Source organism: Vipera ursinii (assembly GCF_947247035.1).
Source record: "Vipera ursinii genome assembly, chromosome: 5".
Taxonomy (NCBI): domain Eukaryota; kingdom Metazoa; phylum Chordata; class Lepidosauria; order Squamata; family Viperidae; genus Vipera; species Vipera ursinii.
The window spans coordinates 43,853,461-43,880,400 of NC_139518.1; the positions used below are offsets into that span (position 1 = coordinate 43,853,461).

Consider the following 26,940-nt stretch of genomic DNA (forward strand, 5'->3'; position numbering starts at 1 on the left):
AATGAATGGGTGTACTCAACCATTGCCACAAAAAAGGGCAGAAAATTACTTCTGGTCATGTGGGTGCCTCTACATATGATTTCAACAATTTACGGCTATAATTCCAGGCTCAGTTACGATTGTAACTTGAGGACTACCTGTATTGTTCCTATGTTTAGGACTTGTGACAGTTTTACTGTACATTTGGAACACAAGGCTACTTTATAACATCAAAAATATATAGCTAAGTAGAGACTTGAGAATACTTCAGCTCTTCCATGCTTACCTGTAAGAAATAAAATCTCTCACCTATTCTAGTAACTTTCTCAACACTAGCTTCCAAGTCCACATAAACATGGCAAATCCCTTCACTGTGCCCCATCACTGGGATTCCTTTGGCTGCTTTTTGGATATCCCGAACCAGCTGAGAAGAGCCACGGGGAATGATCAAATCTATTAGTTTATCTAATCGACAAAGATCTTCCACTTCCTCTCTGGTATTCACCTGTAAAAACCAAACCAGAAGTCACAAATATTAATGTTTGTGTATTCTGAACGCTTAACAAACATTTAAGAATACACTTGCTTAGTCCCAGACACGGGACAAATCTTATTTCCTGTTTCAGCCTAGCCTAAGGCCATCTTACAGGCAGTAGCCACAGCAGTGGCAGCTCATATTTGTGTAAATTTTTTGGCTTGCTAACAAAGAATAAAGGGAGACCGATATGATCATTTCAAACTTATTTGTTCTCATCAGTCAGCCATACCCTTCTGAGATTCAAACCTGGGCCGACTGCGTCTTAAGGGGTTAAAACAACTGCTCAAGACGCAGTCGGCCCAGGTTCGAATCTCAGAAGGGTATGGCTGACTGATGAGAACAAATAAGTTTGAAATGATCATATTGGTCTCCCTTTATTCTTTGTTAGCAAGCCAAAAAATTTACACACACACACACATGTACATACACACACATTTATATATATATATATACATACATACGTATGTGTATGTGTATGTGTGTGTGTGTGTGTGTGTGTGTGTGTGTGTGTGTGTATAAAGGACCACACACACACACACACACACACACGTATTTATATATGAATATATACAAATGAATTCCGTAATGAGTGAACACTCATCATGAGGCTAAATACAAAACAGATTAACAAAAATATTTTTGTCAGGACCCTACACAAATATATTTTAGCTAGTTTTGAAATTACTGTATCAGCCATCACAGTGGTTAAATTCTCCTTTATGAGGTAATTTTATTTTTATTTCATCCTATTCTATGATGTTTAAAATGTATCCTTTTGTTAGCACTGTAAATTATTATTATTAAACAAATTTATATAGCTGCTCAACTCACAAATAAATGACTGAAATCACTTTGAAATTTTGCAAATAAAAGTTGCATATGAACATTGTTCATACTATTTATTCTATTTGATTTTGGAAGCTTTATGTATACAATTGTGAACAACAAGCTTGTTAAAACAAGACAGCTTTAGAGAAGTATCTGGAATAACCTGTACAACCAATCACAAATTCTCAAGTGGAAAAGCACAGCCTCAAATGAAGAATGTTTTTACAATTCTTGCCTGTTTTCAAAAAATATTCCTTGCACTTCACAAATCCTTAAGCTGTGATTACCTGTAATATTTTTGATGCAGTGTTCCAACAAACTGCAATTAACAGACCAAAAAATATATGTTCCAGATGCAATAATCTGTGACATAATTTCCAACAAAGAAAACTTTGTTGAAACTTTTACTACCACTAATCCTCACTTTATTTCCTCATCCAAATATTAATTTCCAAGTATCAAACTTTTTCTTAAAAACAGGAAAAAGGTAATATTATGCTGATTGTACTCTTCTTTCAAAAATACATCTGATTTTGACATTAATTTGAGGTTTCCTTATCTTACAATACCTTTCCCCACTGGAGTTTGTGTTCCTAAGCTCTCACCAATTGCACTGCATCCTTCACCCCATGAATTGAAAGTGCTTCTTGAGTCAGATGGTGAAGGATTTGATTACTGTGTAAAGCCTCTTTGCCTCCTTTAAGTAACAGGCCATTTCCACTAGCAATAGCCAAAGCAGACACCTATCAGGAAACGAGAGACCAACATAGTAAGAACAATAAAGAACGGATCACAGTACTATTTTAGTCTATCAAAAGAGCCTCTTTCAATCTGGCACCCTTGAGATATATTACACCAAATTTCCAAGAATTCCCAGACACATTTCCTAGTTTTTCTGTTACTAGATAAATACTAAAGGTATTATGAATCCACTAGGGCAAGATCTGCATCATAAATTAAATATATACTGTACAAGCATATGAGTTTGAGACTGAAATTCTATTTTGAAGCGGTAAAAGAATTATCAAAGAAGCGGTAAAGAAAGTATGTTTCATGAATAAAGGTATGTTTCCATTTCACAATAAATACTATTACAGTACTGATAAAAATGAGACCATACCTGGGGAAGGCAATCAGGGCGGGATTCAAAAATCACCAGCAAGACCCCAATAGGCACAGTCACTTGCTCAAGTTCTAAGTCCTTTGCTATTCTTGTCTTTCTAAGGACACGGCCAACACTATCTTGTGAGGATGCAGCAATCTGACGCAATCCAATGGCCAAACTGTTCAGCTTGGAGGTTGATAGACTGAGTCTCTTTAACAAAGGCAGAGCCAATCTCCCTGAAATGGAATCAGAAATCAAAGGGCACAGATCAAGTTGCAATAGTTAATGTGATCAACAACTATGGGAAAGGTAAAATAAACAGCAGGGAAGAAATCTTTCCCATTCCTGAAACGGGATGTAGTTACTCGTTCCAAAATGGAAGATTCTTTTTCTTACTTTCAATGGCTAATACAAAGTGTACATAAGAACATATTCAGGAAGAAAGGACAAGAAGATGTTAACCCCACAATGGTTAAATAATGCCACAGAATCGTGTATGACTGATAGTGTTTATGTCTGAAATACTACAAGTGACCAATACCAATATGGCAGTGATCACATCTGCAGCCATCAAAACAGCCAATTCCTAATTTATGAAAAGCTTTCCCCCCACCTCCAAAAAAAGAATTAGGATTCCAAAGTTTCAAGGAAATTTGGTCAAATATTTCTGAATGCTTGCAGATTGTTTTATCAATCTCCGCAGGGTGTGAAAAAAAATCAATCTCAAAAATGCCTTATTCTTGTGAAAAATCATTCCTATTCCATAAACAATGTTAAGCTTCCTGAACCTTTCCACAGTACCTTTATTCTCAGCCTCTTCCAAATCCTTTTTGTTAGCCTGAAGAATCTCTTCTCTTTGGTCGGTCAGAAGATCAGCAAGGTGAAAGATGATCTCAGCTCTCTGTAGTAAGATGAACAGGGAGCCATCAGCCATGCTACAGCTGTTAGTTTTTGATAACTTATCTTTCTGTAGCTTGAATTTAGTCAAATACAGTTCCTTTGGTCACTGTTTCTGCAGACCACACCCAGTGCTAGAAATGGTCAACCTCTGTCCGTACATAAAAGCTGAACTGTTATGTCACCCCACCTGGTCCATGGGCCTAGCTAAAACTTCACCAGCTTCTGCTTTCTCAGTGAAGAGCAACTGTTGCAAATATCCTGAAAGGCTGATTCCTGGCCTTTGCTACTGCTTTGCTTTTTCTTGGAGGCAGATATATTAAGGTGCCATCGATAGCATTCTCCACGGAAGGTGCATAACAAGAACCCAATTTCAGCCTTTTGAAAATGTGTGCCCTCCCAAAGTATTTGCTATCATTTCCATCCACCATGACTGAATGGGAATTACAAACGGTGTTCTCCAACACATCTGAGAGGACTACCAGATTAGGGAAAGCCCCAGTACAAGAATATAAATACCTTCATTTGTATAGAGAAAAATCCACATTAACATTTCTGCAAGATTTATTCTTGTACGCAGGTAGTCTTCAACTTGCAACCATCCGGCAACCGAAGTTACAACAGCACTGAAAAAACTGACTTATGACCAGTCCTTGCGCTTACAACCATAGCAGCAGGCCCAGGGTCACACGATCAAAATTTAGGTGTGTGGCAACTGGCATGTTATTAATGACAGATGAAGAGTCCCAGTGTCATGTGATCACCATTTGCAAACTTCTCAGCTGGCTTACAACAAGCACAATCTATGGGGGAAGCTGCATTCTCTTAACAACTGTGTGAGTTGCTTAACAACTGAAGTGATCTGCTTAACAAGTACAGCAAAAAGTAAGATTGAGCACAAGTCATTTAATGAGTGCCTTGTTGAAAACAGAAATTCTGGCTCCAATTGTGATCATAAATAGAGGAATACTGTAGTGCTATTGAGCCACGAACACGTACAACATATTTGGAAGAGTTACACTGTTTGGTGTTACAACTGGAATAAATACCTGCTCAGGTTGCAGTGCTGCCAAACTTCTGCCTCCTGTTCGAGCCATTTCTGCCTGCTGTTCTACTGTTGGACCTTTTAAAACCAAACAAACAACTTTATGTAGTAAATACCAATCTTTAATTCCATGATGTACTACAAGGATACAATTTTAAAAATGTAATCATATTTAATACTTACTATAAATTGGAGAATGTAAGGACCTAATTATCAAAACAAAACACCCAGTCCTAAACTAAACCTACCTAAAGAGGGCTGTACAGCCAGCCTATTCCAGGGCCTGGGTCAACAACCAGGATTTTAAAAGTTTCCTGAATGTCATAAGGGTGAAAGATGCATGAATCTCTGCGGAGATATCATTCCCAAGGACAGGTGCTGCAACAAGATAAGCATGTTCTGGGCCCTACCTTGGATCCTGAACACTGGATTGTCCTGGACTGACAGAAATGACAAGAGATAGGTAGTGCCTCCTGGCAATTAGGCCTTTGTTATGAAGGTGATAACCAGCATCCTGAATTGAACCCAGAAGCTAACCGGTAACCAGCAAAGCAGTGAAATCACAATTAGTTGGAGTTAAGAGTTTCAACTCTCTAACCCTACCCCTAACCTCAGTTCCTTTCTTTACCAGCTTGTCAACCAGTGAGATGGTTATTTTCCCGAAAAATTAAGAATGTGTTAAATGAATAGATTGCTATGAATGGTAAGGACAGAATACCAGTCACATTTTGGTCAACAGGCCACAGTCATAATTAAAAATCAATTTAACTTCAAATATATTCATGCTCATTCTAATGTAGAAACTACCTTGCGCACCAACCTTCCTTGTCAGATACAGTGAATTACCGATGTCATTGGCTGAGAACCCAAGTGATTTGCATCTAATGTTAGAGAGTATGATGTAAAGAGTATGAATCTGAAAATTAATATACTAAATATAAAGTTAGTTTTAACACGAAAAGTGGAGTGATTAATTGCAAGTTGTACATGAATACTGAAAATTTGAAGCAGGAATATGTCTACTTTAAAAGGATGGGGAAAGATATGAATGAATTCTAAGGTCTATGTCAACATTGTAAACATTGGATGTTCCCGCTCTGACAACTAATGAAAATTGCTGCCATTTCTGCTTTGCTTTTAACATGCTTTTTCTTCTATTTAGAAATCAGGTGCAGAAACGGGGTTGGGATGAATGCTTGAACTCAGCTAGCTCTAATAGTAACGCTGCTTTGTGGGAAATCAAGGACGAACTGATAACGGTTTGGCGGGCTGAGGAGCTGGAGCCTGGTTTCAGGCTAATTGGAGAGCGTGATTTAGGACTGCTTATTGGGGGTGGCAATTGCAATTTGTTACTTTGTATCCGGGGGAAGGGAATTTAGTTTTGGGTTCAACTATGTAGTGCCGATACTTTGTCTCCTGAATAAAATGTTCAAGGAAGAATTCTTGCCTTGAAGTTCTATTGATGGGTTTCATCTTTCGGAAGCATGACAGTCTGCAGATTATGGATTTTATATACTCTGTTGTGAATAGTGGATGCTACAAGAAGCAAATATGTCTACGTATCAGATTGTGTTGCTACTGCTCACTTTATTATATGTAAGAGAGTTTGATATGTCAGGTGTAACATGAAAGGGGAATATTGTACAGTAGATATAGAGTATGCATTAAAAAACCTGCAAGTCATAGGGTCAAAAATGAATTGATTTATTAATGTTTTATAAATTAATGTGAATAGAACACAAAAGTAAGTTAAAAGTATAAAAGAAGTACCTTGAGGTGATTTGCTTATAGAATGACAGGAATGAGGATGAAATGTGAAAATAAATACGTAAAGAAGAGGAAATGGAGTAAAGTAAAGGGGAAATTAAGAAATACCATGATTGGATAGAAGTGACCAGATCCTGAAAAAAAGAAAGAGTGAGACACTTAAAGAACAATATGCAATGTATGAATTGCATGTGATTGGTTTGCCAAGACAAAAGGCCAGGTGAATAGAGCTAATATTTACCAGATCTAGTTATACAACCTTTTCAGGTTTTATCTTATAAGTTTATGAGAGATGTCTTTGTTTTTGCTCCTCTTTCCGTTTTTGTGCATATAAAATTCAAAATTCTGAAAGTGTCATAATGCTCCCCAATTCACAGATACCATGCTCACGTTCCAAAATAAACCATTTTCCCCCCTGCAAGACATTTATTCTTAATGTTTTTATTGCCAATAGAACTTCCATGGTTTTATGGCTTTTATGGTCAAAGGAACAAATAGCTTAAAGGCTTACAATTGCCTTTCCCAACATTTTTGGACTAGAACTTCTAGAAAAACCAGCCTAGGGGGAAAATTCTAGGAGTTGCAGTTCAAAGTACCTAGTGGGCACCGGACAAGAGAAGATTAGCCTACCGTGTCCTAGTAGTTATATTCTTCTTAAGTGCAATTCTTCTTTCTGTACAGATGATAGTTATGACAGCTCCAACTTACCTGCAGGCTTTACTTCTGAAAAAAATGTGCCAACTTTTTTCCCCTCTACAATATCCGTGATGACATGGCCAGAGATCTTGGGGTGTGTTCCATTAGCAATCACAACTGAAGTTCCTCCTTGGAGAGCCCATAGGGCAGCTTTAACCTGTAAAAAGTGTATTTTTAGAAATGCACATTAAGAAAACAACTACTTCAATAACTTTCTGGCATATTGTTTTTTATTGTTGTTAGCCGCCCTGAGTCCTTCGGGAAATAGGGCGGCATATAAGTCCCAAAAATAAATAAATAAATAAATAAATATGCCAAGGATGCGTCATCCATCTGATTATTTTTCTGTAACTAGAAACATATTTATATTTATTTCTATAAAACACATACATCTATGCATGTGTGGCTTTAGTCTCTCCTCATGAAGAAAAAACAGAATGCAGAAGTAAACTTTCCATTTGAGGAAATTATGAGATGTATACAAAAGTAACAACAGAAGTTCCAAAGAGCTAGACAAAATGAAACAGTAGAAAGAAAAATTTGACCAACCTTGGCCTCCATGCCTCCCATCCCCACTCGAGATTTGTTTCCAAAAGTCACAGACTGCTGGTCTCCAGGATAAAATATATCTATGAGTTTTGCATCATCTGACCCTGGAGGGCTATCAAAAAGTCCTGAAATGGAAGGATAGAAATGAATCTGATGGCATTAGATGGAATTACAAGGATCTCTGATTTTTCCCTGGTGGTATTATTAGTTTCCAGTATCTAGTCAACTGCAAGAGCGTTAGCAGAACCAAAATAAAGCTCATGAGGCTGCTATCACTCCTCTTTCCTTCTGAAGTTGTGTGCAATATGGGGCAATCTGAATATTGTATAGTCCAAAGCCACCTCCCCCATTCCCTTCCTGAACCAAGACATTGCATAAACACATTATTAACTTAGTCAGGCAATGAAGTTATCTTGTACCTTCAACATCGGAAAGAACAATTAGCAGGTCTGTCTTCATTTCCACAGCTAGCCGTGCTGCTAAACTATCATTGTCCTTCACACTAATTACCTAGGACCCAAATTAAAAAAAAATGTCAGTAAAACTAGTCAAGTGAGCTACTGTCTGTCTAATTAATTCCTAGCAATGCAAAGCACAGAGGTGGCCCTGAGGGCGATTTGCATTTGCATAGTCAGGGCCCAATCAGAATCATCTCAACAGTCAGTCTGGCAAGTCACAGCAAAAAGAATAAGTTGCTACTTCCATAAGGTGTACTGTGTTCCATCCTGCTCTATGCGCTAAGCCCGTGTCAGCATGCATTGCAGCTCAATTAGATAATAAAGATGTGCAACTTTGAAAATGACTCGGAAAGATTATTTTGGACACCATCTCAGCACAACACTCTTTGCTATTCATTAAAGCTACCTAACTTTTTTCAGGCTTCTGAATGAAGCCTTATCATTGGTTGAAGGAATATTTAAAGGTAAAGGTTTCCCCTGTCCAGTCGTGTCTGACTCTAGGAGGTGGTGCTCATCTTCGTCTCTTAGTCGAGGGAGCTAGCATTGTCCGAAGACGCTTCTGTGGTCATGTGGCTGGCATGACTATATGCCAAAGGCGCATAGAACGCTGATACTCTCCCACCAAAATGGCACTACTTGCATTTGCATGCTTTCGAACTGCTAGGTTGGCAGGAGAAAGAATTTATAAGTTAATATAATTCTTAAAACAGCAGCATCTTTTTACAAGCTCGTATGGAAGACTGAAGTCAGGCTTTAATGAAAAGCAAAGAAGGACTATGCCCACACAACATGCAAAGCATTTCTGAAAAACACACAGGACCATACTAATAAGCATGTTGGTGTATCTCCACAGAAGCATATACCAACCACCCACTAAAAGATGTTACCCACGTTTACCCCCTGTAGGTCACTGTTAGGCTCTGGGGGAGGAACCACAGCATCATTAGTATTGATGATAGGAACAATATTCATCCGTAGTAGCTCATGCAAAGTCCCATTTAAATTTCTACGTTTCTGCTCATCGTGGAAATCCAGGTTAGTAACCAAGATCTGAAAAAATAGAGAAAAAATATTCTTACAAAAATGATCCTCTATCAGTTTCAGCATGATGTACAACATTAAAAAGATATTTAATATTAATATTAAAGAGTTTCTAAATTCTTAACAAGGAATCCTATCTGATGTTAAGTCAAAAGCTTACATGCAAACAGGAAACTATCAGCAGAGTCCAACACAGTCATATTTTACTACAAGAGGGGAAAAGTCTGTACATTTTTTTCTTTTTAAATTGAGGGGACTCTTGAAAAAGAGGCTCAAAGGAAAAGTCTGAAGAGTCTAGCCTCGTGAGGCTATTAAATATTACAATAATTGCTGCTCAAATAGAGACTATTCCACCATGTAAGAAAGAGTCAACAAGTCCTGCAAGAGGCCAGCATGGCATTCAAGCAGCATTCAGGTAGCCATAAAGTTTGAAGTGTCTTGCTAGTAAATTTACTTTAAAAAATCTTTGCAGGTCTGTTTTAAAGTGCAGTAAATTATTTCTAATTCATCTCTGCTGGGTTGTTTAAAAAATTACTGAATTAGAAACTGGAGTATACTGCCTATCTGGTAAATGATCTCAATCATATACTTAATTATTGGGCATACATAAACACTCACTCAGGTCTTCACAAGAGAAAATGAAAAATGTGAAAAAAGGGTGTTTCCCATTCTCAAAAAAATGCAACCCTAAGGACTGTTAAAATTCTCAAATCTTTAGACTGATATTTACGATTAGTAAATATCATACAGCTCAGTATGGCAGGTTAGAATAAGGAGGGTTTGGCAGCCTGTTCTACTTTGGAGTTGAAGGTGCGGCCCCACCCCTTGCAGTTTGTCACAATACTCTTGCTTGAATGAACTGGAGTTCCTAGAACAGTACAATAGAACCCATTGCAAAAATGAAGGTTCAAAAGATTGGCACTAGCAACCCGACAAGAGCCTTCATGAAATGTATACAGACCATTTTACCTGAGCTGCACAGATGCTATATTGTGTGAACATAGCCTCGTACAGTGCCATCAGCCCACTCTGACCAGCAGCAGCACAGGCTCGAGCCTCCAGCACAGGAATGGCCTACAGAGAACACATCAGTCAGCTATGGCAGCACCTGTAGCATTTCCAAGAACTTTGGCATCTCTTCCCAGTTACTCACCATATCTTTGAGTTGGTTCTGCCCTGAGTGGAGAGCCTGCCTCACACTCTGTGAAAGCAAGATCTCATGACGGAGCCGTTGCTTTCCAAACGCCACTGCACCACTCGTGACAATCATCATCTCTCGGCCCTGGTTTTGAAGCATTGACACCTAAGGCCCCCCAAAGAAGAAGCACTCTGTGTTTTTATGCTGCTTCAGTTTTCAAACACAAACTGCAAACACTCTTCAGAGGAGCAAGGTCAGGCTTATGTTGCATAGTATATAAAACAATGCAATGTCCCCACAATACTTGGCCTCTGAAAGGGTTGAAATAATCCCCTAACAGTATAATTTATCCATTAATAGGTACCAGAAGAGACTTCTAAGATACCATCTCTCTTATTTAGGACACTCATGAACACTTATTAATGTTCATATGCCTGTGTACTCCTCACTCATCATTGTATAATAAGCAAAGGGAAATAGTTAACATATCAAGAACTAGAAGAAGGAGAATACAAGAGGAAGTTAATGGTTATATCCTGAAGTCAGTTCTCTAGGATTCTAAAACAGGGTCCGATGATCAATTAACTGAAGATGGATTTACTCTATTGTGTAGCATCCTCCCTTACACCCCAACACTGCCAACTTTAGCTTGTGTATGGATTTAGAATTTAGATCAATAAAGCAGCTAGGTGTGAAGGACGTAAGCTAAGTTACCTGCTCAACGATGGATGCCAGTCGCCCCAGGGCTAGGCCACATTCATCACCTCGTGTGACAACAGCGCTCCCTAATTTCACCACAATTCTCTTGGCATGCTTTAGCTCGCTACGATGTGCAAAAGACTTGCCATGGGTGCGACTGAGGGGTACTGTGATAAAAGGTATATTACTCCAGCCTCGGGCAGACTTATTTCTCAACACCAGGTTAGGAGCCAGTAAGCCTGCAGTTGAAATATAACAAAAGCATCAGCTGGACGTATTTATCATTCCCAATTCCTCCTCCCTGTTCCAAGTCTGAGATGGAAGCCTCTCTCTAACTATTTCCTGTCTGACTTCAAGTTGACCAAGAAAACATTTGTCAAAGTAACTTCTCTGGCACAAACAGAATATTCATAAAGGAAGATAAGCATTCCATGTATTTCATTGTCATTATCCATTCATTATCCATGTATATCAGGACATTCTAATAACTTTTTAAAACAAATACTTAAATCAAATTAAATACCGGAGATATGCTCAGATGGCTCTATTGCTTGGTGCCTGTTCTTATCCTACCTTTCCTTATGGTTGGTATACAGGTAGTCCTTGACTTATAACCACAACGGAGCCCAAAATTTCTGTTGCTAAGCAAGGCAGTTGTTAAGTGAGTTTGCCCCATTTTATGACCTTTTTTGCTACAGTTAAGCAGATCACTGCAGTTGTTAAGTGAATCATGTGGTTGTTAAGTGAACCTGGCTTGCCCCATTGACTCGGCTTGTCGAAAGCCGGCTGGGAAGGTTACAAATGGTGATCACATGACCCTGGGACAGTTCAACTGTCATAAATACATGCCTATTGCCAAGCGCCCAAGTTCCGATCACGTGACCATGGGAATACTGTAACAGTCATAGTGTGAAAAATGACCACAAGTCACTTTTTTCAGTGCCATTGTAACTTCAAACAGTCACTAAATGAATGGTTCTAATTCAAGGACCACCTGTAGTTATTTTTATAACTTTTATTTTAATCTGGATTTTATATTGCCTGTTTTTATATTTATTGCAATTTGATTGTTGTATCCTGTCCAAGGTGGCATTTTGTAAGATGGGTGGCCATATAAATTTGATTAATAAATACATAAAATGTTTCTCTCTATTTTAAAAACATTTTTAAATATAAAGCTGCCTCATAAACTGCCTCATCTTTAAAAAATGTTAATAAGCAAAAATTCAATAAGCAATGTTTGTTGAATAATCAAGTGCATCTTCTTTCAATTGCAAAAACAGGAACTCCAGTAAAACTCTCCATTCCTTCCTAGATACCACTAACCTACATCCATTTGTATTTATGAAACCTGAAAATAGACCCCGGTAAGCAAATAAGGGAATCAAACTACAGTAATTTTTTGGTTTCATCAAAATGTTGAACTTTTCCTCTAGAACAGGGGTGTCAAACTCACAACGCCTCGTGACGTGTCGTGACGTATCACAACTTTTTTTCCATTGCTGGCAATGGGGTGGGCGTGATTTTGCCATGACGCATCTGGCCTGCGGGCCGGCAGTTTGACACCCCTGCTCTAGAATAAACTTCAAAGAAGAGGCCATACTTGTGATCAGTAACATTTCTGCTTTCAGGATCAAACCTGCAGCAGGACACAAGAGGGCAGAATTGTCCCTGGCTATAAGCAAAATAAAAGGGACACGGTGGCTCAGTGGATTAGGACGCTGAGCTTGTCGATCAGAAGATCGTCAGTTTGGCGGGTTGAATCCTGAGTGCCGCGTAACAGTGAGCACCTGTTACTTGTCCCAGCTTCTGCCAACCTAGCAGTTCGAAAGCACGTAAAAATGCAAGTAGAAAAATAGGGACCACGATGGTGGGAAGGTAACAGCGTTCCGTGTGCCTTTGGCGTCTAGTCATGCCGGCCACATGACCACGGAGACGTCCTCGGACAAGCGCTGGCCCTTCGGCTTTGAAATGGAGATGAGCACCGTCCCCTAGAGTTGGAAACGACTAGCACGCATGTGCGGGGGAACCTTTACCTTTAAGCAAAATAATGTTGCTGTTGTTGGCGCCCATTAGTAATCTAATTGGAAATTAAGATCCCAGGTCTGCAATTCTGCCCAAATGCATCCTATTAACAGAAGGGTTACCACTCCCGGTCCTCTCACTCTCATACATACAAGGATGGGATCCAGCCACATCAGACACCTGCCAGAATCGACCTGAGGAACGCAGGGAAGGGAGAAGAGCCACTCGACACAGCATTGTCAAAAGCTTGGTGGAGCCAAGAACACCTGCAAGGAGAAAAAAAGAGGAAAGCCAAAATGATTTTGTACGGTACAATTTTCCCAATGGATATCAAATAGAGATTCTATGGCTAATTAGAAAAAAAAATGTGGGAAAATGCCACTTTCGAAATAAAGCATGGATTTCTCCTTGCACTAACTGAAATGGGGAGGAAAGATGAAAAAAAACATGCAAGCGTTTTCTTTTTGCAGAACAATGGGGAATTCTTTTCAAAACAGATTGGAGAATAATATTGTTAACATTAGCTAAACTGTTGCAAATTTCTTAAATTCAATAAGGTTAGCAATTACAGACTTCATCACTCTTTTATTTCAGGTTTGAGACAAAACACACACACCACACTTAATATTGGAAAACTACCATCAGAAATTGAAGATAACTAAATCACCCTCAAATACGCAGATCGAACTAACAGTTTTCGCCAAGCAAGCCAAAAGTATACCAAAAGTATGTACATAAAATTAAAAGCGATAGCACCTGTGACATTTTAGGCACTTATCACGTAAATAAAGCCAAAGCCCCAATAAAGACTAATGTAGCATACTACTAAAGTATCAATTTGATATGCATACATCGCCAAAGTTTAGAGTGAAGATATAGGATTACCTAAAAGCACTGCTAATGTATTTAACTATTCTTTAAAAATGAGAATTAATTTTCTACAGTGTATTAATACTAATATTATTACCAAGGCAAGATCATAAATCTTTATTTATTGCAGAATTGAAGTTGCACATGTTGAAAACATGCTGTTATCCTGCTCTTCAATACTCTCCTGCAGTGGCTTCCATCAGAGTAACCAAGAGAAGTTAGTCATCCAATTTTCAAATTAAAGATACACAAAGGAAGAAAGGGCAGGAAAAGAGGGGGAAGAAAACTAATTCTTTAAGGTTAGAGCAAAGTGGTGGACCAATCACAGATTTATATATCTCATTTGGATTAAATGGATCTTTCCTCATTGGCTAATGACAGTTGACTCAGCCTTCCATCCTTCCGAGGTAGGTAAAATGAGGACCCAGATTGTTGGGGGCAATTAAGCTGACTTTGTAATAATGCCGCTTGGGGGTGTGTGTGTGAAAGCCCTAATAAGCAGGCATATACATAGAATGAAGGCTACTGCTAAGCTTGTAAGCCGCCCTGAGTCTTCGGAGAAGGGCGGGATATAAATGGAATTAAAATAAATAAATAAAATAAATAAATAAATAAAATTAGCTGTTCTTGTTCCTTTGGTCAATGGATGGAGATAAGATTGCTTTTCAGATCCATGTCAACAGGCATTTGGGGGAGGAGACAGTTCTTCTGCCAGGAGAAAGAGAAATCTGGGGGCTCAATACTGCATCTCCAGCAATCACTAGGTCTCTTGACCTCAGCATTCTTAGAAAGTGGGATATGTTGCCTTCCAGGAACCAGAAATAGCCTGGCTACTGGCAGAAACTGGAAATTGCATCTGCTTACTTCTGTGGCGAATTCTGACTGCTTCTGCTGTGTTCCTTTTCACATTCTCCCATTCATTCTCCCATCCAATGTAAAATTAAGTTATATTGGAATTAGCTTACAGTGGCTTGCCACTCCATTGCCCTGGAACATTTTAAGTTATCATTTTTTTAAAAAAAAAACAAGATAATTAACTTTTTACATTTTTATAAATATACCAAGTGCTTCAGTTTTATGCTGTTATATGACATGTCATGTTTTTTTTAAAAAAAGTTAAATCAGGGCTGATGGAAAAGTAACCATACACCGGTATATATTATAAACAAGTTTTTTCTTCCCCCGAAAGATATTTAAAATATGAATTAGCAAGATGTTCATATCTGGCTCAGCATCATTTCATCCAAACTTCTTAGATGAACACTTGAATATTCCTTGCAGCCAAGCATCACTACATTATTAAGAGCAAGAAAGAAGTACATGAAACTTCAGTTTCCTGGCACTGGATTGGCAGAATTAACCTAAAACAGAACTCTTGCAATAGATTCAAGAATTAACTTATTGCTCCCAATATTTACTAGTGTTACCTACTTTTCATAAAGAAAACCCAGAATGGAGAGGGAGATTTCTATCAGATGCAGCAGGAGAAATGTCAAAAGGCATTTAATTCCTGAAATCCCAACAAATCCCTTGACATCCACCAATCCTAGAGCTGCCAGGATGAGCCACATCAGCTCCACCAGGAAGAGCTGCCAGTAGATGATGCAACCTGACTCCCAGCAACTCAGGCATTGCCTCTCATACGCTAGAGTGGCTGATGACACAGCTCCACGTTGCAGCACAAAATCCAAGTTAAAGATTGAAATGTCAACAAATGCTAAAAGGCAGCAGGCTCCAGTGCAGACCATATATTCCCCACCACCAAGACCCATCTCTCAGCCACTTACTAAAGTCGTAGTCTCCTACAAACACCCACTCTTCACAATTTAATAGTTTCTCACTGTCCTCTCTTAATTATTACACTTGTGCAGATCATGAAGAATAAAGTACATGCATACTATACCAAATAAATGCACATTGTACTTATTAAATATGAAATTTTCCTTTGACAAATGAGAGCCCCAAAGTTAAACATGTACTGAAGTTCCCAATCTTATAAATATCCTTAAACAGACACAGTCATTCTGCATGCACTAATATAACCGAACTATATATTGTTTAACAAAAACAACTTTAAAACTTGTACAGGTGGGACGCTGTCCTCAAAGATCTTATTATGTCAGTGAAATTCAGAAGTAAGCCATGGTTTATTTTCTGACAAATTTGGCATGAAACAAGAAACAAAATGAAGAAAAGCTGGTAAATTAAGCCAAATTTAAAAAAAGTAAAGAAACCTCCCAAACGTTTAATCCTGCAGAAGACCTTGAACAAAAAGAAAGAACTGCATGTCAAGGAAGATGAGGAACCTCTTCAGAAACAACTTTTGTAAGAATTCCAGCAAATCCAAATCAAATATTTATCAAACCTATGCATGTATATTTAATGTAAATCCAATGGTGTAACCCTTATAATCCTTAAGTGTTTGTTTGTTTGTTTATTTATTTATTGAATTTATATACAGCCCTATTCCCGAAGGACTCAGTGTTCATTCATAAGAGAAAAATTTACGGTTATTGTCCATTTGGATATAAAGTATGCTAATGCCATACAAACAAAATAGTATAAAATAATTAATAAAAGTAGCCAAAATACTAACAGGGAAGAAAAAAAATGTGATAATCTATTAACACAGTTTAAAGAGATTAATTTAGGCTCTACAAGTTTTCCCCTCTAGACTCTAAACCTGAAATCCAGTTGTCTTATCATACTGTTATTTTAGAACTTCAACAGCAGTATAGTTTAGTTTTAAATCTTGGGTGGGTACTCCATTATGTCAGATAGAACCTGGGTGAGACTACTCTCAGGACTGCCAAATAAAATGTGCCTGTAAAAGTATATTTTACATTGGTCCAAAAATCTGACAGATTATCTCTCTCTCTCTCTCTCTCTCTCTCTCTCTCTCTCTCTCTCTCTCTGTCTCTCTCTCGTTTTTTTGCTTGTTAAAACTTTAAGCGGTGATTAAAATGGCTCATCAATTCATGTAAAAACATAAGCAGTGAGCTGTTGAGTTGGACCTGACCCATCTTGTCCAGCACTCTGTCTTCACAGTGGGCAACCAATCACCCAAGAGAAGCTCACTAATCTCCCAGCAGATGGCCTCAGAGGCAGTCACCTTCCCATCAAGGCTAACAGCCATTGATCCCCACTATTTCCATGAATAGATTCAAGCCTTTTTTAAGCTAGCCAAGCTGGTAGCTAGCATCGCATCTCTGATAATCATATGTAGAAATTGCAATATACTAAGATATGACCTATGTCTACTCCATGAGAACCACAAGGGCAAAAATGTTCAAAATAGATGAACTTACAGTATCTATAATCAATGACAATTGAAGGACATATGTCAAATTTGGCTAGAGAAAATACTACTCTTATTATGTCTGTTGTTTGTCAAAGATTGGCAATAATCAGCTGAGCTGATACCACCAAGAATCTTTATCCTTTCAATTGCTTTGGCCTGTAATAACTGATGTAATGATCCTATACCCAGAGTTCACTCCTTCATACCTTTATAACAGTTACAGAGCATGTCAGAAAGATGGTAAAGAGTTAATTTACCTCTAAGGGTTAGAGATACCATAAGTTTCTAATGGTTCAACTTATATGTAGTTCAAGCCTAAAAATGAGGCTCTATTCAATCACTGAAAAGTGACTCTGGTTATAAAATGTATGATGATAAAACATACAAAGCAATACTGGAAGGAACACATTATTTAAGCATTTATATTTCACTCTTCTTTCTACTTCCAAGTTCCAGACTAGTACAACACTGCTTTTTCTCATGTTATATATGAAAATAAAATATTTAACATTTATAACTGATAAGAATGCCTGAGCAAATAAAAATACCTTTGCCTGGTGCTGAAAAGTTTGCAACACAGGTGCCAAATGAGAATTTTTAGGGTAGGCATTCTATTACCATGATATCAGTGCCAAAAAACCATTTCCTAAGTTAAACAACCACAAATCTGGAATAGGACAGACAATATTAAAGCATTGGCAGACTGCTAAACAAAAAGTGGTGTAGTGACTTGAGCCCAAAATCAAAAACTATTGAAATTTGTAGAGCAGTCTTCCAGAATAAACCTATACTAAAGTAATTGAACTGGAAGATTGGCACAACATGGATTTTTAAAGTAATATATAGTTCCTGTAATGGTGCAGCTAATAAAGGCAAGTCATGCTACCAAATGGTCTCTAATGAAAAAATTGGCTCTGATTATTTCCAAACTAGCTGCCCCTTCTATTTTCTAAGGATCTTTTGTGGCACTTTCTGCTTTTAGATTTAGAAGTGAAGTTTAGAAGAATTCAATGGTTGATAGCACCTAAACCATTAAGAGACCAAAGAGAATTAATGATCATTCACCAGACAAATAAAAACTAATTTCAGAATCAGGCTTGAACCTGGATTAAAATTGGCTGAGATAATCTACTACTTCTGTGTGTTCGTTCATTCATTCATTCATTTATTCATGTACGTATGTATGTATGTATGTACACACAAGGGACATGGTGGCTCAGGGTTAGAACACTGAGCTTGTCGATCAGAAGGTTGGCAGTTTGGCGGGTTGAATCCCAATTGTCATGTAACAGAGTGAGTGCCTGTTACACGTCCCAGCTTCTGCCAACCTAGCAGTTCGAAAGCATGTAAAAATGCAAGTAGAAAAATAAGGACCACTACGGTGGGAAGGTAACAGCGTTCCGTGTGCCTTTGGTGTCTAGTCATGCTGGCCACATGACCACGGAGACGTCCTCAAGACAAGCGCTGGCTCTTCGGCTTTGAAACGGAGATGAGCACTGGCCCCTAGAGTTGGAAACGACTAGCACGCATGTGCGGGGGAACATTTACCTTTACCTTATGTATGTATAAACTTAAATGACTGGAGTTAAACTATTACTATTTAAACTAGACCAAAATGATATATTTATTAATAAGTAATATTTATCACAATATACTACATCCATAAAAATTTCTTAAGAACTTTATAACAATTTTCTTGGCAAACTGACTACTTTTTACATGCACTGATCAGTCAGCGCTTAAACACAATTTGTTGCTTCCCTTAAGCCACATGTAAATAATTGTACTGAAAAGGAATCAAGTATAGAATTAGATCAATCAAACTGTTCAAAACATCTTATCTGTACCCTTATGCCCAATCAACCAAAGATGACCCCTTTCAGCCACATGGTGCCCTGGATGACTCCAAATATACTGTCAGGCCCAAGCTTGGCTGAAAGTACTGTACCAAAAGAAGTCATGATGACATTCTTCGTCTAGTAGAGAAAACCCACTAGCATAGATATTGCTGCATGTAGCCTGGAGGAAAAAATAGGCAGTTGGTCAAAATGTGATGAATGGTTGCTAGGAAAATGCAATATATATACATTGAACCAAGGCTGTAATCCTAACTCATCAACTTTTCTCTACATGAAAATCATCTCAATGAAGGTAAATTTATTCTGTAATATCCAAAGCATAAGACTTGATCAAACACTTATTGCCATAACAATTCTTGCTGAAGGTTCTAGCCAGTGAGCCATCTGCCACAATGTTATATTTGATAGTGCACATGTTTATTTTCTGACTTCTTAACATACAGTGCAAACTTCTTGTTTTGCTTTAGATAAGGATGTTGTACTTCTAGAAAAGCTGCATTTCTCTAAACATGCTGATACTTATTTTATTTCTCATTCCTATTTTTCCTCCATTTTCCTCAGCGCCAAACTAGCTAAGTTTATTTTTAAGTGGAATATCTGTTCAGGAGAAATGGTATAATGCAAATCACAAAACCCATGTAAAGAAATTCATAAGCATCTTTCTCTAATTGATCAATTTTCAAAGACTGGGAGGGTGAAAAGTGAAGAAGAAAAAGATGTGAAAATGAAAAATATTCTGGGCTGATAATTTCCTTTCCTTGGAGAATTTGATCGCTTATTAGCAATCTTAGGTACCTTTTATTTACTAAAAGCAGTGTTGCTATAAAATCATTAACTAAATTTTTTTAAAAAGGTGTAACTATTTTTTAATGTTGTTTTTATTGACTATTTGTACTTTTTTCTGTCCTATTAGATTTGAGAACTTTGCTTTAAAAATTATTTTTATGGAGCATAACAAACTTATCTTAGGTACAACAATGTTTCTTTTAAATATCCTGTAAATCGCCCTGAGTCCTTCGGGAAAGGGCGGTATATAAATCTAAATAATAAATAAATAAATAAATAAACAAACAATGTTGTGAAATAAACTGGAAACACCTGCACTTCCTGTTCTTCAGCAACAATATCATGTTGGAAATACATTCAGCTCTTTGCTATTTAGAGATATACAAAGCTTCTCAGTGTGGAGTTAATCAAGATTTTAAACACAGCTCATTGGTTAGCAATATACTTTCTAGTGATTAAGTGAGCTACTGTAAGAAGCTAATAGTTGACAGCAAGACAACAAATAAAAATAATTTCTCTACATTCTGCAAGATAACAAAGGTGACAAAAGAGGGAAGTTTGAAGGCCTAAGACAGAGCACCTGTTCCAGTATGCTCACAAAAGCATCCCCAAGTCCCAAGGAAATGGTTTGCTCCCTTTGAATTTTGATATACTTCTATATCAAAGAAGGGACGCGGTGGTTCAGTGGGTTAGGATGCTGAGCTTGTCGATCAGAAGGTCGGCAGTTTGGCGGGTCGAATCCCGAGTGCCGCGTAACAGAGTGAGCGCCTGTTACTCGTCCCAGCTTCTGCCAACCTAGCAGTTCGAAAGCACGTAAAAATGCAAGTAGAAAAATAGGGACCACTACGGTGGGAAGGTAACAGCGCTCCGTGCGCCTTTGGTGTCTAGTCATGCCAGCCACATGACCACGGAGATGTCCTCGGACAAGCGCTGGCTCTTCGGCTTTGAAACGGAGATGAGCACCGGCCCCTAGAGTCGGAAATGACTAGCACGCATGTGCGGGGGAACCTTTACCTTTACCTTTACCTTTATACTTCTAATAGTTTGAAAAGGACATGTTTCCTGACATAGATCCTGCTGCCTTGGTACTTTAGATGCATGACCTTAGAACCTGGTACTTTTAAGATCCGTGCTTCCCAATCTGAGTTTCGTATTGCTCCCGAGATTACTCTGACTTGCAAGGCTAACTGATATCTAGCTCACATTCTGAGCCATACAACAGCTTTGCTCTGGGGCTCTATTTCTTATAGAAGATGGCAATTAGTGTTTTTATCCAAAACTGCTTCTATATCTACCTTTGGTGCTAACTAAAATTTTCAGCATTTTCTCAAATTTTTAATGAAAAATCCAGAACTTTTTGCTAGCTAGGAAGTAAAATCTAACTAACCTGAAAACTGCACAAAGCCAGACCTAGTAAGTAATTGGAAAGGAGATGAAGAAATATACCTTCTAGGCTCAATTGGGGAGTTGGACGGTTAACAGCAAATCACTTCTTGCGTTGTCAAGATAATTACAGACATGTCCTTGAAGTCAACAACTTACTGAGTTTGATTGGAGATTTTCCATCAAAACATATGCTTTGATTTGCTGGCTATGTCACTACATCTCCCCTTCCCTTATTACTAATCTCATACTATGCCTCCTCATGAAACTACAGAAGATTCTCCAGACAGAGCTGCCATCAGGAAATAGAAAATATATCAGAAATTTATAAGTTTGGCTATATATCATGATGGGGCTCAAGACACATCATCAACACAGTATTCAATTACTCCCCAGGTCTCTTGACCCTGGGAATCAGACCCAGCAAAGATGCATTTACCTGAGTGAGTGTGAACATGGGGCATCTTTGTTTATTAGCAATATTATCTCTATTATAAACACTCCATTTGCCAGATACTTCTTTACCTTTAAGTTTGCACACATTCATCTAAATGTAATGAAATTAAGACAATTATTTGTCCTATCTGTAGAATGTTTTCTGGACTGTAGTCAATTTATGAAGCATGACTGCCATTGAGGACTTGTAGCAATTGTGTGTGACCTGTGTAAGTTCACAGATATCTTATCCACAAGGAGATCAGCATAAACCAGACAGGATTTGGGACTTCATGCTTTCTTGCTGAGAACAAGTGACACTTATTTTAGTGCAAGGAGCTACTGTTCTCAGTAAAGGAAGGAAACAAGGAAAAAGCACTAGCTATACTGAAGAAAACTTGGTAACTAGGTAAGTAAAAAATGGGGCAGGAAACTTGCTTCCACTAAACACAGTCTTACAGCATTTAATAATTTATTCAGAGCAATAAAATGCAATAACAAACTTTGGCTCATCCATTCAGAAATGTAATTACAATCTCCATGCTTCATCTCTTTTGTAAGAAAGAACTGGAAACTTTGTTTTGATCAACAATAGTTAAACTTTATAATCAAATACTGACAAATTGTGGCTCCTATAAATGGCTTTCCCAAAACATATGAAAGTTTGGTCATAATACTAAACTGTGGTTAACCAAATTTGAAAGCAAAAGTATCAAAATCTCTATTGTTATAAAGAATAGAATGAAAATGAACAAGCCCCAAACCTGCTTAGCTTATGCCTATAATAATCAGCCATACTTTATATTCAAATTCACCCAAATTATTATAGTTCCTTTGCAACACTTGAATGTCTACAGATACTATTACTACAGTGTTCTATAATATGCATACAATTGTCCAGTCTCAAAATTGCAACTGAATTCTGCTATCTTGCTTTATATCTCAGCCAATGAAAAGTAAATAGAAAACTGATAAACTTGTTTCCCTCCTACCCCCAAAATATCAGTTTCCATTTTGCAAATGCTAGTCCTTCACTGTTACTACACCATCTTTAAAAATATAAATTATTTTAGTGAAGACAGAGAAGTTCACAAATTCTTTAATCAGAGTAAATTATAAAAAGTAAAGCATGTCAAGTAGTAATCATTTAACAAAGGGGTTTTTTTTCAAAATTTATTGCACAATGTGCTAATTACATATTTAAAATGTAATTTCAAGCTAAATTATATGAAAACCACATATGATGAAATGAAAATATACATGAAACATGTATACTCATCATTTAATACAGGAGACAAAAATTAATCTGATGTCAAAACAGGGCTTACCTGTATGGCATTGGTTTAGTTGTCTTTGGGAAAATTCTAGTGCAGGACTTAGCAAGCTGTAACAAATCCAACTTGTCCAGTCTGGCAATCTGTGGTAGCTTGTGCCTCACATATCAGAGGAAAAATACTACTGCCCCCACCCCACTAATTACATGTGGATCCAATCAAGTAGCATAAAGCAACAGGAAAATTCCAGTTCAAAGGCAGGAATAAACAAGAAAAATAAAATAAGATATAACTGCTGTCATGTAAAAATTGGCTGCAGGTATGCGTAGCTGTCCAGATGGGGCTAAATTTTTCAGAATTTCTCACCATTAGAACACGATCACTGGAACTGCTGGAAGTAACACTCCAGCAACATTTGAAAGATCCACAAATTTCCACCTCTGGCAATTTCCATTGCAAGATGGAAATGTGATTAGTATTCGTCACAAAATTGTTATATGGCAGCAGTTCATACCTGTCTTATTCTCTGTTCAACGTCTGCATGCTGGCTCCCACTAGAAAATCCCTCACTTTGGAACTTTCATCTCACACTAAAACTGATGCATCTGATAAACAACTCTGGTCTAGTTCACAAACTGTTATGATACAATTTCCCAGGTCCCTATTTCTTTTCTTTTCTTTTTTTTTTGAAGAAAATAGCACAATTTATTTATTTAATATATAATGACTTCTGTTTTAACGTGTCCAAGACTGAGAACATATACAGGAAATAATCTGAGATTGTATTTTTATTCAAATATGTACTTATATGAGCTTAAAAACAGTCTATACCTAATTATTTTTTAAAAAAATGGTGATAAAGCCATAGGTCAGGGGTCTTCAAACTTGGCCCTTTCATGACTTGTGGACTTCAACTCCCAGAATTCCTCAGCCAGGCACGCTGGCTGAGGAATTCTGGGAGTTGAAGTCCACAAGTCATAAAAGGGCCAAGTTTGAAGACCCCTCCCATAGGTTTTCTCCCTTGGCAACATTCTGCCATGCTTTCAGATAATTTTGATTAAGATAAACTGACATGACAATGCATATTTCCTTCTATCTTCTTTATTTACAAAAATATTTCTATTCTCTATGTAAATCCTAAATGCATTCTTAGAAAATACAGGTAGTCTTTGACTTATAACCATTCATTAGTGATTGTTCAAAGTTATAATGGCACTGAAAAAAGTGACATGACTATTTTTACACTTACAACCATTATAGCATCCCCATGGTCACATGATCAAAATTCGGACATTTGGCAACTGGTTCATATTTATGATGGTTGCAGTGTCCCAGGGTCATGCGATCATCTTTTGCAACCTTGTGACAAGCAAAGTAAATGGGGAAGTCAGCTTTATTTAATAACTATGTTACTAACTTAACAACTGCAGTGATTCACTTAACAACCGTGGCAAGAAATGTCATTAAATGGGGCAAAACTCACTTAACTGACTCACTTAGCAATATAAATTTTGGGCTCAATTGTGGTCATAAGTCAAGGACTACCTGTAAATATTCCAGTATTTGAGGGGTTGCCACAAAGAAGAGAGAGGTCAACTTATTCTCCAAAGCACCAAAGGGCGGGACAACAAACAATGGATGGAAACTAATCAAGGAGAGAAACAACTTGGAATTAAGGAGAAACTTCCTGACAGTGAGGACAATTAGCCAGTGGAACAGCTTGCCTCCAGAAATCATGTGTGCTCCATCACTGGAGATTTTAAAGAAGAGACTAGACAGCCACTTGTCTGAGATGGGTCCTCCTGCTTGAGCAGGGGGCTGGACTAGGAGACCTCTAAGGTCCCTTCCAGCTCTATTCTATTTTACATGCCATTTGCTTGAAACTATGCCGGTGCCTGGAAATAGGGCAAAGGTAAGCTGGGATCACTGATGGGCAGGAAGAATTATGGAGATATATATCAAGGGAGGCCACAGCAACATATTTCCATACAAACCATTTGATAATAGCTGTGTCTCCCATTACAATCTGTGAGAAAGCCAACTATGTATTTTTAAACATTCAAGCAGGCCTGCTTCAAAAAGGTTTCTTACTATAACAACAAATTAAGGAAGCAAATTTGTATAACTGTGCTGCCACAGTATAAGTTGATAAATTGTCAATCTGCTCCCATTACTTCAGAGATCCCATACTCGAGTCATGAAATCTGGAAATATATATCTTTTTTTCTCAAACATCCAGCATACACACATCCATTTCTCCCCGTCTCTTAAGCAATAACCTCTTTGCTTTTTTAAAATAGCACTTCTGAAATTACCTATTCACAAGGACCTTATCTCAAAGTTCCTGAAAGTCTAGCATAACTTTTATCAAGCCAAACAGCCAACTAAGGTTAGATTGTAATATGATCGATATTACAGATTTCTCATATTGAAAATGTTGTGATTAACTTTTCTATGAAATTAAAATTGCTTTGTAAAACGTTCCTTGACATGAAATGCTGCATGTCAAATGAATTGTTAACATAATCTTCATTGTTGTATTATCCTACTACAAGGACAATGCACATTCTCAGACCAATCAACCTTCTCCAATCTGGTTCCTTGCTAATTATTCAATACATTAGAAGGGCACTAGATGGAGGAAGCTTTTACTAAAAACCTGGTGTGAACATTTTTTTTGCTAGCAATAGTTATTAATTCTTGTAAGAAGTGATTCAGGCCAGTAAATGAATACACTAGTAGTGCTTTCACTCTCTTTAAAATGCGACAAAAGGCTCCCTCTCCACAATCACTAACAAAGCTTGTGCCAATATACATGCAATTAGAGGTGGAGAGTACAGTAATCTGTAGTTGTGTTGAGACTTAATCTCCCAAGAATTACCAGGTAACCGTCGGCCACAGCGGCTTGGGAACTCTGGTCTCAAGAGATACGGACGGCCCCCGACTGGGAAAAGGATATTGATGGAAGCATTCAAGATACAAAAGAACGCGTCTTTCTCCTGGCTAGAAGGAGAGGCTATGCTGACCCTCGCCCACTCCGAAGTTGAGGCTGAGATCCCAGCTCCGCGGAATGTCGGAGCAAAAACAGCAGCAGAGCAGCACCACCGCCCAGCGCAAGAACGGCGCCACCGGACCCCGACAGCCCCTGACCGAGCTCAGCCAGCTCGCCACCATCACTTACGAACGTCTGAAGCAGCAGCCGAAGCCACGCGACGCGCCCAGCGAATCCGCCGGACAACAGTGACTGTCAGCGGAGGGACTTCCGGCCGATGGCCCGCCCCCCTCAGGCCCCACCCCTCCAGTGATTGCTTCGTGGCGTCGCTTTTCCTCTTGCTTCCTTGCCGTGTTTTGCCCTCTTCCTTGTTTCTAAAGCATAAAGTGTTGTCTTCTGCTTTCTCATCCTTTTGCCTATTCTTTGCCTTCTGAAACTAAAGGCGAGCTGCAGTGTCGAATGGTTCTAATGATTTGTCTGAAATGGTATAGGTTTTCCTGCCTTAGCAGGGGGTTGGACTAGATGACCTCCAAGGTCCCTTCCAACTTCTTCTCCTCTTCTTCTTCTTCTTCTTCTTCTTCTTCTTCTTCTTCTTCTTCTTCTTCTTCTTATTATTATTATTATTATTATTATTATTATTATTATTATTATTATTATTATTATTATTAACGGCCCGAGGTAGTTGCTAATTTCCGTTTGAATTAGCCTGTTGTGTTGATTCTCGATGAAGCGCGCCAGTTCTGGGACAAACTTTTAAGTCTGTTTTTTTCCCCATTTTTCAGACTTCTCAGCCTGTCCATTCTGCATGAGGACTGCGTAGGCAAAAACCAACAGCAACCTTACTTGCTTTACCAGAAATATTCTCAAATTTCCCAGGGCTCGTTTTAGCAGGCCGGAACGACAGTCAGGGGAGTCAGTGATAATATAGCCATGTCGTTACATTTTATTGTGGGTAGATTTACTTCTGTACTAGTTTGGAGAATTAAGAGCAGTGGAAATAGGTTTTTCGTTTTTAATTTCAAATTTTAAAAACGTGAATGTTTAAAAAACGAGTTAAAACGTGCAAAACAAAACTGAAAAATAGAAGAGAAATATAGTTTTTAATTTTGACTGCAGATATAAGTACAATTATGAATTTACCAAAGCTACACAGTTACTCTCTTCCTTCTCTATCTTACTGAATCTTCAAAAACATCTTAAGTTCATTTTTTTTCTGTTTTACTTAAAAAATACACAAGGGATTTCCAATCAGCAATACAGGTAGTTCTCGATTTA

General features: G+C 38.0%; 1 protein-coding gene across 3 annotated transcripts in view; it reads right to left on the reverse strand.

Annotated features, from left to right (window-relative positions):
- ALDH18A1 (aldehyde dehydrogenase 18 family member A1) overlaps positions 1-25,914 on the reverse strand; it is a 32,613-nt gene extending 6,699 nt beyond the window's left edge. Inside the window, exons 1-14 of one of the 3 annotated variants that reach the window (XM_083364487.1) lie at positions 25,855-25,914; positions 12,918-13,031; positions 10,756-10,979; positions 10,057-10,206; positions 9,873-9,977; positions 8,760-8,912; positions 7,824-7,914; positions 7,405-7,529; positions 6,868-7,012; positions 4,397-4,470; positions 3,252-3,351; positions 2,466-2,686; positions 1,951-2,088; positions 289-484 (exon numbers count right to left, since the gene is read on the reverse strand). In XM_083364487.1, the coding sequence (XP_083220613.1) occupies positions 289-484; positions 1,951-2,088; positions 2,466-2,686; positions 3,252-3,351; positions 4,397-4,470; positions 6,868-7,012; positions 7,405-7,529; positions 7,824-7,914; positions 8,760-8,912; positions 9,873-9,977; positions 10,057-10,206; positions 10,756-10,979; positions 12,918-13,002 (1,807 nt within the window). In that variant the 5' untranslated portion in view covers positions 13,003-13,031; positions 25,855-25,914. The other 2 variants (XM_083364485.1, XM_083364486.1) reach the window with 2 other exon arrangements.
- Between the last annotated feature and the right edge of the window lie 1,026 nt (positions 25,915-26,940).